This window comes from Canis lupus, chromosome 19, assembly GCF_048164855.1.
Source record: "Canis lupus baileyi chromosome 19, mCanLup2.hap1, whole genome shotgun sequence".
Classification (NCBI taxonomy): domain Eukaryota; kingdom Metazoa; phylum Chordata; class Mammalia; order Carnivora; family Canidae; genus Canis; species Canis lupus.
In genome coordinates this window covers 49,151,285-49,165,811 of record NC_132856.1, presented here as the reverse complement: position 1 = coordinate 49,165,811, position 14,527 = coordinate 49,151,285, and the positions used below count along the sequence as shown (strand labels likewise).

The 14,527-nt window shown below is 37.8% G+C and overlaps 1 protein-coding gene across 1 annotated transcript; it reads left to right on the top strand.

The window, feature by feature from the left end:
* The first annotated feature begins 12,991 nt into the window (after positions 1 to 12,991).
* Positions 12,992 to 13,921, top strand: LOC140611439 (olfactory receptor-like protein OLF4). The gene has a single exon (XM_072788194.1). It carries the CDS (start codon positions 12,992 to 12,994, stop codon positions 13,919 to 13,921), a length of 930 nt encoding a protein of 309 aa, XP_072644295.1.
* Positions 13,922 to 14,527: the final 606 nt, after the last annotated feature.

The following is a 14,527-nucleotide window of genomic DNA, read 5'->3' as shown; positions in this document are numbered from 1 at the left end:
TATTCTCTTGGGTAAGGATATTTGGTGTTGAAATCCCACTTTAGGTAGAAAAAGCAATCTGAAGTCACTTTGGAGTTGTCCACCCCAATAGCTGGTACAAAAAAATCTCCCATGCCATGAGACCTACTGACTTCAGTCACTAAGGTAGAAAAATTAATCATCAAGGCCACTTGTTCTATCTTAAATCTGTGTGTCCAAATAATTACATACTTTGACTTTCACATTAATCCAAATGTTCATTCTTTCAATTCTTATCCTCTCCCACTTTCTCCAAATTTACCTGTATGTGAAAGGGATCACCTAATAATGAATCTGTGTGTGTGCATATGAATGCCTATGCTTACCTGAAAGAAAAATGTGCATAAACACACACACACACACACACACACACACACACACATCTTACTCTTCACCATTGAACATTTTCTTGTTCTTGAACATACAAAATATGACCACACATTTATTTATTCCCACAGTAGCCCTCTGAAATGAGTTTAATTATCCCATGTTATCTTCAGAAATAAGAAAACTGAGGCTCAGGGGCATTAAATTTTAATAAGTTACAGAACAAAGTAGTTCTTATTGTACACTTTCTGGACATGGAATCAGGTAAATGGAATCATTCTGAATATGCTTCTAAATTTTGTATGATACCTTCAATGCAGCAAGTTGTATATTTTATTTTAAAAATTCTTCTTATTGAAGTAGAGTTTCCCCAAAATATTACCTTGGTTTTATTTATTTTTTTTTAATTTATTTTTTATTGGTGTTCAATTTACTAACATACAGAATAACCCCCAGTGCCCGTCACCCATTCACTCCCACCCCCTGCCCTCCTCCCCTTCTACCACCCCTAGTTCGTTTCCCAGAGTTAGCAGTCTTTACGTTCTGTCTCCCTTTCTGATATTACCTTGGTTTTAGATGTTCAACATAGTAATTCAACCTGCAACTCTTTATGTTATGCAGCATTCACCACAAGTGTCAAACAATATACTTTTGTAGGTACAGTTTATCATAAATAATTAAGTTTCAATGATACAGTTGAAAGGGAAAAGCTAGTGGACCATGGCTGAGGATAGGATCTGGAGCACTAGCATAGCTGATTCACATCCAATGTGGATGGAAGATATCTCTTCTGACTAGAAAGAAAGCAAAGGGTCTATATGGATATGGGACCAAAGAAATTAACTTAAGGCAAATCACAACTGGGAGCCATGCCTTTATTGGGGTCCATGGACCAAGTGGCTAGGGTTCCCTGGTTCACTCTTTTTTGACAAGTTCAAAACATAAGAGTGAAATTCTGGCACAGAAAGGAAAATCAGGTCATTCATGTGTCAGTATCTTGGTTATCCTGGGCTTTGTAGAGAGGTACTTCATGGCTGAGGCAACCTGAGTGCTTCTCTGATAATAGTGCTCCACACCAGACAGTGTGTTTATTCAACATGATTGTCCTTGAAATGGATGCTTCAGAAATCAAAAGCTTCATGTCAGGCACTTTCTCTACAAACATGCTACTGTGTTTTGTAACTAGCCTCCTTGTTTCATTCTGTTATTCACCTCGGTGTCCAGAATGCCTACAATAGCTACGGGCAAACACTGATTAGCACACATATAGAGTCTACATGGAAGACAAATATGAATAAATAGATTGACCTGATATGATCTTAGTGTCAGAGATCACCTCAAATATGACAATGCATTTTCTTTGGATAAATACCCAGGAGTGGAATCCCTGGATCACAGGGTCTTTCTATTTTGTGTGTGTGTGTGTGTGTGTGTGTGTGTGTGTGTAACCTTCACACTGTTTTCTGAGTGGCTGCATCAGTTTGCATTCTCACAAACAGTCATAGAGAGTTCCCCTTTCTCCACATCTTCAGCAACATCTGTTGTTTCCCATTATATAGACATTAGCCATTCTGACAGATATGAGATGATATCTAATTGTGATTTAGATTTGCATGTCCCTGTTGATGAGTGCTGTTGAGCATCTTTTCATATATCTGTTGGTCATCTGGATGTCTCCTTTGGAGAAATATCTGTATATGTCTTCTGGCCATTTTAAAATTGAATTATTTTTTGGTGTTAACTTATATAGGTTCTTTAAGTATTTTGGATATTAACTCCTTATTGGATATATCATTTGAAAATATCTTCTTCTCCCATTAGGTAGGTTGTCTTTTTGTTTTGTTAACTGTTTCTTTGGCTGTGCAGGAACTTTTATTTTGATGAAGCCATTTACAACATGGATGGATCTAGAAGGTATAGTACTAAGTGAAATAAGTCAGTCAGAGAAAGACAAATACCATATCATTTCACTCACATATGGGATTTAAGAAACAAAACAAAACAAACAAAGAAAAAGAGGCAAACAAAAAGTCGGACTCCTCATTATGGAGAACAAAGTGGTGGTTACCAGAGGGCAGGTGGGTGGAGGGGGTGGATGAAATAGGTGAAGGGAATTAAAGTACACTTATCAAGAGGATTCTGGGGGGCTCAGTTGGTTTGTCATCTGACTTTTGGTTTTGGCTCAGGTCATAATATCAGGGCTGTGAGATCAAGCCCAATATCAGGCTCCTCTTAAGTAAGGAGTCAGCTTCAGATCCTCTCTCTCCATCTTCCCCTCCCCATGCTCTCTCTCACTCAAATAAATAAATAAATACAATCTTTTTTTTAATAAATACAATCTTAATTTAAAGAAAGTACACTTATGATGACAAGTGTGTAATGTATAGAATTGCTGAGTCACTGAAACTAGTATAACACTGATATTAATTATACTGGCATTAAAAATAAAAATATTTAATAATTATAACAGTGCAACATTTCAAGCCTCTGGTTTTAGTACTATCCAAATTTTTCTTTCATGCTGTGCATCTATTTATTGAAGCATAGATAATTTGTGTCCACAACTGAGGGGATTTATTCATTGATGTGAAGGATTGTTTAGTGTCTAATATGTTTTATCACCAAGTTACCTTCCCCTTTCTACTCGAAACTTCCACCCGTACCTCCTAATATGACTCTCTCTATTGTTACATGAATTAACTCCCCTTTCCCAATACTTGTTACAAATGCTAAGGAATGGCAAATGAACAGTATCATCATCACCCATTTCATACCTTCTTCCTGCCCTCAAATCTCTTCCACCTGTATGATCAGAGGATGCTTCACTGGAGAGTTGGAAGTACTGCCATTCCTGTGGTTTAGGTTCACCAGTGTTTCTGCAGAAACATGCATGTGCTTCAAACTCTCCCAGTTACCTGGCAGGGAGCCCACATATAGTCACTTGTTCATAAAGTCATCAGAAATAAACTTGAATCACAGAATGATCATGACTGCTCTTCTTAAAGTCAGATCATGCAGCACATGTTCTAACTGCCTCATCTCTGTTCACTCGGATTATTGCATCAGTCAGCTCTTGCTGTATAACAGACTGTCCTTGGCAAAAATGGTATCACAATACCTTTTATAATCAAATGGAATTACATGCCAGGGAGTGTTTCTGATCTCTGCTGGGCTTCTCATGGATCTGGAGTTGAGTCAGAATCTCTACATAGTTTTTCTAAGGGTGAACGATGGTGCTGTGTGTGACTGTCATGCTCTTCTGTCTCAGCCAGCATGTATGCTCTTATTGTTACATTTCCATATATAGATTAATCTTCTATCCATAGAAAAAAATGGTTTATCATGAATTATTTAAATTTAATTCCATTGTTGATACATCCATATTAATTCTTGACTTTCTTCCCCATTAAAAGTGGCATCTCACACCCCTTTAAGTGAGAATGAGCTACCTTTGTTCTGGATCCTACCTGTATCCAGGCACCATTAGATTATTTCCACAGAATAAATCATTGGAGTATAATTACACCCAATAACCTACATATGTCAAGGGTACTCTTCGGTGAATTAAAGGGCCTATATGAAAATGAAGAGTACACAGTGCAAGTTTCTATTGTGTATAATTTAAATCTGTACATAAGTTTTAACTCCTTTGTTAACTTGTTACTAAACCTTTAAGAATCCTGAGCCTCACACTCCTTATTTCTGAAGGCAACGTAGGCTTCTAAACAACTTATATGGACATTTTTGGAAATGAATAAAATGTGCAGAAGTTCAACGTGGGATTCTAAACAACTTATATGGACATTTTTGGGAATGAATAAAATGTGCAGAAGTTCCTTTTTACCTTAAAGAAAACACTTGAGGGTAATGGTCGTTTCTTGTATATGTGTGTGTTTGCAGACACTTACTTTCTTTTTTTTTAATTTAAATTCAGAGAGGGAGAAAAAACCATGACATACTCTTAACTCTAGGAAACAAACTGATGGTTGCTGGAGGGAGGAGGATAGGGGGATAGGGTAACAGGGTGATGGGCATTAAAGAGGGCACAAGATGTTATGTGTCTATTTACTTTCAAATAAGCTCACTCACATGTGTACATCCTCAGATGCATTTATGATTTCATCTTTTTGAACTAGGGGTGGGGGAAGGGAAGGTGGGCGGGGGGTGGGGGTGACTGAGTGATGGGCACTGAGGGGGGCACTTAATGGGATGAGCACTGGGTGTTATTCTATATGTTGGCAAATTGAACACCAATAAAAATAAATTTACAAAAATAAAAAAATAAAAAATAAATAAAAAAAGATTTCATCTTTTATGTTGATATGAATCTTGAGGAAGCTGAAGAGGATAGCACTAAAAAAGAATGAAATTTTGAATTTATGTGAAATAAAAGGATGCAGAAATACAGACAAAGATGCAAATTACAATGAGTGACCTTAATTTTGATCATGAGTTCCTATCCTGCACTGTCTTTAAGGCCTCAGAGTCAGATCACACATTTATGCCACAAGGAATTCACTGTGTGAGCTGATAGGGCATAATGTAACCACATCGATTTAAAATTTCCTTTCTATCTACTGTGGGCTTTTAATATAAATTTCTCTTATCCAAAGGAAGCTGATGAATGAATTGAGAGGCTTAAACTCAGTTTCCCCAAATAATTTTATTGACTATGTCCATATGAGATTCCTTCTGCTGATACAAAATATCCCCCACATTAGTTGCTTAAAACAAACATGTAATGCTCTTATGGTTATGAAGTCAGAAGCTTGAAAGGAGCTTCATACTGCTAATAGCAACACGTCTGCAGTGTTTAATGTCTAGAAGCTCAAGGAAGAACCGATTTCCTTCCAATTCCAGTCTCTCTTGCTGGCTCCCTGCATTCCTGGGTTCGTGGCTCTGCCTCTACCTTCAGAGCCACCAGGGTATGATTTTCAAAATCTCTCTGACACCAACTCTTTTGTCTCCCTTGTCAACATTTGGAGGACCATTATGATTACCTGAGTCCCACCTGGACAATAATAGCTAATCTTTTTATCCTTTTGTCTTTTTGAAAATTATTCCTTATTTTTGCTTTTAAAAATTTGTTAAAATATATTTAACATATGGTGTTTTATTAGTTTCAGGAGTACAATATATGATTCAACAGCTCTAGACATTTCTTAGTACTTATTAAGTGTGTTCTTTTTTAAACTTTTTATTTAAATTCCAGTTAGATAACATACAGCATAATAGTTGTTTCAGGTGTAGAGTTTAGTGATTCAACACTTCCATACACCACCTGGCGCTCATCATGGCAAGTGAGCTCTTCAATCCCAATGATCTCCTTCACCCACCTCTTAACCATTTATTTTTTTAAATTTTTATTTTTTTTTATTTTTACGTAGTCTTCATGCCCAACAGGGAGCCCAAAGCAGGGCTTGAATTCATGACCTTTTTCATGGAGATCAAGACCTGAGTTGAGATCAGGAGTCAGAGGCTAGATTGACTTAGCCACCAAGGTGTCCCTTAACCAATATTAAGTGCACAACTCAGCAGGAGTAAATACATTCATATTGTTGTGCAGCTGGGACCACTATCTATCTCCAGAACTTTTTCATCCAGTGAACCTGAAGCTCTATATCTAACTATATACCTTTTAATTACCCAAATATTTTATAAATTTAGACAAAACAACAACTCTTACTTTATCTTAAAGCATTGAACTCTTAATTGTTTTGGCAAAAGTGTCATGGAAGTCAAGGACCATAGTACTCATCGTTTTATGCCAAAGGAATATAGTTCTTCACCTGTTGAAGCGGGGAGTAGCAATCTTCTGGAGATACCAGTGCTGTTCCCACCATGAGTCAATGCTTGGGAGACCCAAGGAGCCTCATAAAGTAAAGCTCGTCACTCTTAGATTTGGGGAAATTATTAACTCAGTGTTGGGATAAGGTGGTAGGAGGTTAGTTCTGTGGGAGGCAGGTGAGTTCAGGGGACAATAAGAACTGGATTCACCTGACTTGTAAGCTGCTCTCCTGGGGCAGGAAACTGCAGGAAAAAAGTTCATCTGTCCAGAGAAATTTCCCATGGGAGATAATGTGCCCAGGGGTTGGAAAAACAGGATGGAAATATGCCTAAGAAGCAAATGGGAAGCGGTATATATCTCTTCTGCTGTTGTCCCTCAGCAGGTACAACCTTGGGCAGAATGGGACATGGGTATTTCTTCTGGAGTCCTAAGTCTAGCTAGGAGACTCCTGCTGGATTGTTGGAAAACAGAGCTTCAGTAACCATCATCAATCATTGAGGGAGGAATACAGACTTCCACACAGAGATCCCCATGCAGGTAAGTCTGAAAACTCAGCAGGCAGTATAGGAAAGAGCCAGAGAGAATAGAAGGGTGAGAATGTTTACCTGAAGCCACCTAAGAATCAGTCCAGCCTAGCCCAGCACCGGGACATCACTGCAGTTGTTGGCTTGCTCGAGTAAATAATATATTTATGATCCTCAAAAGAATAGTGAACATTGAAATCAACCATGCAGGGGAAATTGTTGAGGATTAACTAGTGCTGAAGGAAAAGTGGTGATAAGTGGCACAAAGTGGTCCCAATAAAATACAACACGAGTCCAAGAATCTTTGCAATGAAGGGGAGTAGAGATTTATAGTATAGCTACAAGGGATATGCAGTCAAGGGAGGGCATTACTTTTATTCTTTTAAGCCAGGGAAAATTCAAGTATGTTCCCATATTGATGAGAAAGATCCAGATCAATCGATCATGAGACATACATTCACAGTGTCATTTTTCATGCTGGGTATTCCAATCAATTTTTTTTAAAAAAAATACGTAAGGTAAAAAGGGATAGACTATAAAAGTCTTGCATTGTGATTATTTCTTTTTTTTTAATAAATTTATTTTTTATTGGTGTTCAATTTACCAACATACAGAATAACACCCAGTGCTCATCCCGTCAAGTGCCCCCCCCCTCAGTGCCCGTCACCCATTCACCCCCACCCCTCCACCGTCCTCCCCTTCCACCACCCCTAGTTCATTTCCCAGAGTTAGGAGTCTTTATGTTCTGTCTCCCTTTCTGATATTTCCCACATATTTCTTCTCCCTTCCCTTATATTCCCTTTCACTATTATTTATATTCCCAAAATGAATGAGAACATACACTGTCCTTCTCCGATTGACTTACTTCACTCAGCATAATACCGTCCAGTTCCATCCACGTTGAAGCAAATGGTGGGTATTTGTCGTTTCTAATGGCTGAGTAATACTCCATTGTATACATAAACCACATCTTCTTTATCCATTCATCTTTCTTTTTTTTTCCATTCATCTTTCGATGGACACCGAGGCTCCTTCCACAGTTTGGCTATTGTGGACATTGCTGCTAGAAATATCCGGGTGCAGGTGTCCCGGCGTTTCATTGCATCTGAATCTTTGGGGTAAATCTCCAACAGTGCAATTGCTGGGTCGTAGGGCAGATCTATTTTTAACTCTTTGAGGAACCTCCACACAGTTTTCCAGAGTGGCTGCACCAGTTCACATTCCCACCAACAGTGCAAGAGGGTTCCCTTTTCTCCACATCCTCTCCAACATTTGTGGTTTCCTGCCTTGTTAATTTTCCCCATTCTCACTGGTGTGAGGTGGTATCTCATTGTGGTTTTGATTTGTATTTCCCTGATGGCAAGTGATGCGGAGCATTTTCTCATGTGCATGTTGGCCATGTCTATGTCTTCCTCTGTGAGATTTCTGTTCATGTCTTTTGCCCATTTCATGATTGGATTGTTTGTTTCTTTCCTGTTGAGTTTAATAAGTTCTTTATGATTATTTCTTTATTAGTGAGCATTAGTATATTTGTAGATTTCTTAGATGTTTTCTTTCTCTGTTGCAAATTGCACCAGTTGTGTGTTTTTGTTTGGTGGGGTTGGAGTGTTTAAATTCCTGTTGTTGATTGCATTTTTTTCAAACATAAGAATTGGAGTTTTCCACCAACTTTGCTGTTTGATGTTCAGTTCCTTTATGTACATGTAGATGTATCACAGGGTAGTAGGGGGGTGGGAGTGAATGGGTGACGGGCACTGGGTGTTATTCTGTATGTTAGTAAATTGAACACCAATAAAAAAAAAATAAATAAAAAAAAAAAAAAGAAAGTTAATATATTTTGCGTGCTCAAATTTATCATTTGGTCATATTTTCCTTCTCTCTCTTGCTTAAGTGTAGAAAGTTCTTCTGCATCATTTGGATTAATGTATAAAGTATCACCTTTTATACATACTTCCAATCTGTCTTCAGATTTCTGTTATTTCTTATTAAACCTTTTGGCCTCTCATGATTCCATCTATTTCTCAAAGTCACGTCACCTGCCGGCATCATTTGGAAGATATTCTTCTTTATTGTTTGACTAACATTCACCTTTTCTTTCTAATTTTTTTTTAAATTTTTATTTATTTATGATAGTCACAGAGAGAGAAAGAGAGAGAGGCAGAGACATAGGCAGAGGGAGAAGCAGGCTCCATGCACCGGAAGCCCGATGTGGGATTCGATCCCGGATCTCCAGGATCGCGCCCTGGGCCAAAGGCAGGTGCCAAACCGCTGCGCCACCCAGGGATCCCTCACCTTTTCTTTCTAAACAAATATGAATTCATATATTTCTATTTGACGTGAAAGCATCACTTTTGATAATGCTTCCTACCCGCTTTTTTTGTTATATTCTTTTACTTCCAAATTTTATGTTTTTTTTTAAAGTAATCTGCACATCCAGGGTGGGGCTCAAAGTCACATGCCCAAAAACAGGAGCCACATGCTCTACCAACTGAGCCAGCCAGTCCCCATTTCCAAGTCTTTAGCACTTTAATCTTGAATTAGTGATCCATGTGATGTTATTACATTAATACTATTTTATGCCTCTCTATAAATTTGGTTTGAGATTGTCATTGTGTTTCAGTCTGTTTTTGAGATAGCTCCATACTTAAGCTTAGTCTCACTCCTACTGCTCTCCTTTGTTCCATAGGCTCTTAGCTTCTTTTAAAACTTAACATTCATTGGGGCACCTGAGGGGTTCAGTTCATTGAGCATCTGACTCTTGATTTCAGCTCAGGGTCATGATCATGATCTCAGGGTCATGAGATGGAACCTTGAGTTGGGCTCTGGGCTGATTGAAGAGCCTGCTTGCGTTTCTCTCTCTGCCTCTCCTTCTATCACTCCCCTACCTAGCTTCTGTGCTCTTTCTTTCTCTCTCTCTCTCAAAAAAAGGTATGTTTCTATATTATGCACACACAAATATTCATACATTCTTTTTAAAATTTTTTGTATATATTTTTAATTGGAGTTTGATTTGCCAACATATAGCATAACACCCAGTACGCATCCATCAAGTGCCCCCCTCAGTGCCCATAACCCAGTCACCCCAACCCCCCGCCCACCTCCCTTTCCACCACCCCTTGTTCGTTTCCCAGAGTTAGATGTCTCTCATGTTCTGTCACTCTCACTGATATTTCCCACTCATTTTCTCTCCTTTCCCCTTTATTCCCTTTCACTATTTTTTATATTCCCCAAATTAATGAGACCATATGTTTGTCCTTCTCTGATTGACTTGCTTCACTCAGCATAATACCCTCCAGGTCCATCCACGTTGAAGCAAATAGTGGGTATTTGTCGTTTCTAATGGCAATATTCCATTGTCATACATTCTTTTTTAAAAAATGTTTTATTTATTGAGAGAGAGAGACAGAAAGTGAGAGAGAGAGAGAGAGCACAAGAGGAGTGGAGGGGCAGAAGGAGAGGGAGAATCAGGCTCCCCACTGAGCAGAGAGCCAGATACTGGGCTGGATCCCTGAACCCTGACCCCTGGATCATCACCTGAGCCAAAGGCAGATGCTTCACCAACTGAGCCACCAGGCACACTATTATACAAATTCATAAATAAATTCTTATGCACTATTCATTTACTTTTATACAAATTCATAATAGAATCTTATGCACATTATACATGTTTTTAATGCTCTGATCCAATTTTTTAATAGCTTATTTCCCTCAGCAATACCTTACAGACTTGCCTCCATCATCTAATATAATGCTAATGTATTATTTCAATGATTGCATAATATTTCAGTGTGGCTGCGTCATTTACCCCTTTGAGAATTTTTCATGTTCTTTCTCATCAAATTGCTGTTATATCAATTATACAAAAATATTTTGAGATCGAGTTAAAATACTGGTTCTCCACCAGGAGCTATTTTGTCTTCCAAGGACATTGAGCAATGTCCAGAGACATATTAGCCTGTCAGATAGGGGAGGTGTCACTGGAGGCCAGGGATGCTGTAAACATCCTACAATGCCCAGGACAAACCCCAGCACAGAGATTAATCTGGGCCAGAATGTCAATAGTGCTGAGATTGAGAAACTCTGAGATAAGGCATATCTATATTTTTAATACTTCTAACTGTTTTTGGATTATTTTCCCCAAATTTTATATAGCACATCACATTTCTGCAATGAAAATTAAAGAGTACCACTCTGCTGCCTGGTTAAAAGTTCCAAACCCAATTAGTATGACAGCTTTTTAAGTTTTTTGACAGGCTGGTGGCTGTGGAAAGGGGTTTTTTGTTGTTTTCATAAATGATTTGTGAGTTTGAGCAAAATTAGTATATTTGGTCACTATTTTTATTTGGCCATTATTATCATATGCCCATATATTCTATGCCCCCTTTCTATAGCTATCAGCATTTCAAAGGATTTTTACAGATCCTTGTTTCTCTATTGAATTCTATAGAGAGATTTTGGCCATAAAAATATGTTTTAAATTGGGCAGCCCTGGTGGCCCAGCGATTTAGCGCCCCTTCAGCCTAGGGTTTGATCCTAGAGACCCAGGATCGAGTCCCATATCAGGCTCCCTGCATGGAGCCTGCTTCTCCCTCTGCCTGTGTCTCTGCCTCTCCCTCTCTCTCTCTTTCCGTCTCTCATGAATAAATAAAAATTTTAAAAAATGTTTTAAATTCTATTAGTTAATATGTAACTTCTTTCTTCTCAGTTTCTTGTGTTAATAAGGATGATTTTGCCTGTATATTTTATTTGGTTTTTTTTTTTTTGGAGAGTTTTTGGTAATTTTAAGGACTTTAGGCAGATTCTTTGTATTTTTAAATTTTTATTTTTAATTTCTGTATAACTGACATGCAGTGTTATATTAGTTTCAGACTTACAATATAGTGATTAGACAATTGTATACATTACTCAGTGTTCATTGTGAATAAGTCTACTTTTAATCCCCTTCACCAATTTCACTCATCTCCCAACCCACCTCCCCTGGCAACCATCAGTTTATTCTCCATTTTGAAGAGTATGGGTTTTTGTTTTTTTATTTTTTTGTTGTTGTTCATTTGTTTTCTTTCTTAAATTCCATATATGAATAAATACATATGGCATTTGTCTTTCTCTGAGTGACTTCTTTCACTTCTTTCACTCTAGATTCACCCATGTTTTTGCAAATGGCAAAATATCATTTGTACCTGTTGATACCCTTTCTCTACCCTGAAAAATACCCTTCTGGCAAATATCAGTTTGCTCTCTGAATTTAAGTGTCTATTTTTCTGTTTGTTTGTTCAATTGTTCTGTTTTTAGATTCCGCATATAAGTGATGTCATATGGTATTTGTCTCTCGCTGACCTATTTCACTTACTATAGCATCCTCTAGATCCACCTATGTTGTTGCAAATGGCAAGACCTCATTCTTTTTTATGACTGAGTAATATTGCATTGTATATATATGTACACAAAAAAATCTTATCCATTTATCTATTGATGGACACTTGGGCTATTTCCATGTCTTGGCTATTGTAAACAATGTTGCAATAAATGTGGGGTACATATATATTTTCAATTTAGTGTTTTTGTCTTCTTTGGGGAGTGGAATTACTTGATAATGTGATATTTGTTTTTTTAATTTTTTAGAAACATCCATACTTTTTCCACAGTAACTGTACCAGTTTGCATTTCTACCAACCATGCACAAAGTTTCCCCTTTCTCCATATCCTCAATAACACTTATTACTTCTTGTCATTTATACTAGCCATTCTGACTGGTGTGAGGTGATAGTCTTATTGTTTTGGATGTCACATACCTGTAATTATTTTATTTCCTATTCATATTATTCACTGTATGTAGAAATGCAACTGATTATTTGATGGTTGCCTTCGTATGCAGTTACTTGGCTGAATTAACTTATTAGTCCTATTAGTGCTTGTATGACATCTTTAGGATTTTCTACCCATAATATCACACAGTCTGCATACATAATGATCTCTTCCTTTCCAGTTTTGTTGCCTTTTATTTCTTTTACTTTCTTTAATTGTTCTGGCTAGAACTTCCAGTGTTATGTTGAGTAGAAGTTGTGAAATCAGACATTCATTTTGTGTTCCTGGTTGTACAAGAAAAATGTTCACCCTCTCTATTAAGTATCATGCTTGCTGTGGGTTTTTCATAAATGGCTTTATGTTGAGACAGTTTCCTTCTATTCCTGGTACTTAGTGTTTTTATCACATTCTATAAACAAACATAAAAATTAACTTCTTGATGCAAAATATTAACAATAATGTATCTTCCAGGTTAGTAATGCATGATTGTGTCATGTTTTTCTCTTATTTTGGTAGTCTTGTCCACTACATGGAACTAGAGAATGATACACGAATTCCAGAATTTCTCCTTCTGGGATTTTCAGAGGAACCAAAATTGCAGCCCTTCCTCTTTGGGCTGTTCCTGTCCATGTACCTGGTCACCATACTTGGGAACCTGCTCCTCATCCTGGCTGTCAGCTCTGACTCTCACCTCCACACCCCCATGTACTTCTTCCTTGCCAATCTGTCCTTTGTAGACATCTGTTTCACCTGTACCACCATCCCAAAGATGCTGGTAAATATACAAACACAAAGAAAAGTCATAACTTATGAGAGCTGCATCATACAGATGTACTTTTTCATACTTTTTGCAGGTATAGACAATTTCCTCCTGACTGTGATGGCCTATGATCGCTACATGGCCATCTGCTACCCCCTGCACTACATGGTCATCATGAACCCTCAGCTCTGTTCACTACTACTACTGGTATCCTGGATCATGAGTGCCTTGCATTCTTTGTTACAAACCTTAATGGTGTTGCGACTGTCCTTCTGTACACATTTCCAAATCCCCCACTTTTTCTGTGAACTCAATCAGATGATCCAACTTGCCTGTTCTGACACCTTTCTTAATAACATGATGTTGTATTTTGCAGCTATATTGCTGGGGGTTGCTCCCCTGGTTGGAGTCCTTTACTCTTATTTCAAGATAGTTTCCTCTATACGTGGGATCTCATCAGCTCACAGCAAGTATAAAGCATTTTCCACCTGTGCTTCTCACCTCTCGGTTGTCTCCTTATTTTATTGTACAAGCCTAGGAGTGTACCTTAGCTCCGCTGCTCCCCAGAGCACCCACACAAGTTCAGTGGCCTCAGTGATGTACACAGTGGTCACCCCCATGCTGAACCCCTTCATCTACAGCCTCAGGAACAAAGACATAAAGGGAGCTCTAAATGTATTTTTCAGAGGGAAGCCATAAAAGAACCATTTTTCAACAAGTGTCTATGATTGCAGGCTTAATACCTAATAGCTAGAAATTGTGATACTGCAATCAAATCATGAAAGAACTTAATCCCTCTATTTATATCCTGGAGTTTCAATGTTTCTAAATTTCAACTGCTTTATTGGATATAATAAGTTCCTTTGTTGAACTTTCTGGTCCTACTGGTAATGAGCAATTTCCCTTTTGTTTTCTTAATTTCCAAAGTGAGTACCAACCTTCAATCAGAAAGAATTGGAGATATAAATTTGCCTCATTTACTGATGAATTGTCCTAGTTTAATAAAATAAAGTACATTTGGCAACTGAGACCATTTCTATAATTTTATTGTAGAGGAAATTTTGAGATCACACTTTATCATTCTGAATATGCCATTCCTTTCTACACTACTATCTTAAATGCTCTTCTTGATAATATAGACTTTAATCCACTAGTTTGTTTGTAGCTAGTCATGAGGTTTATGGTCCTTATTAGGATCCCATTCTCTTATCAGTTCAGCATCCACAGTATCCCTGGCACTGAACAGTAAGGCAAGAACTGCTTTTGAAAAACACCTTCCAAGTATAATCTACAGAAAGAGAAATT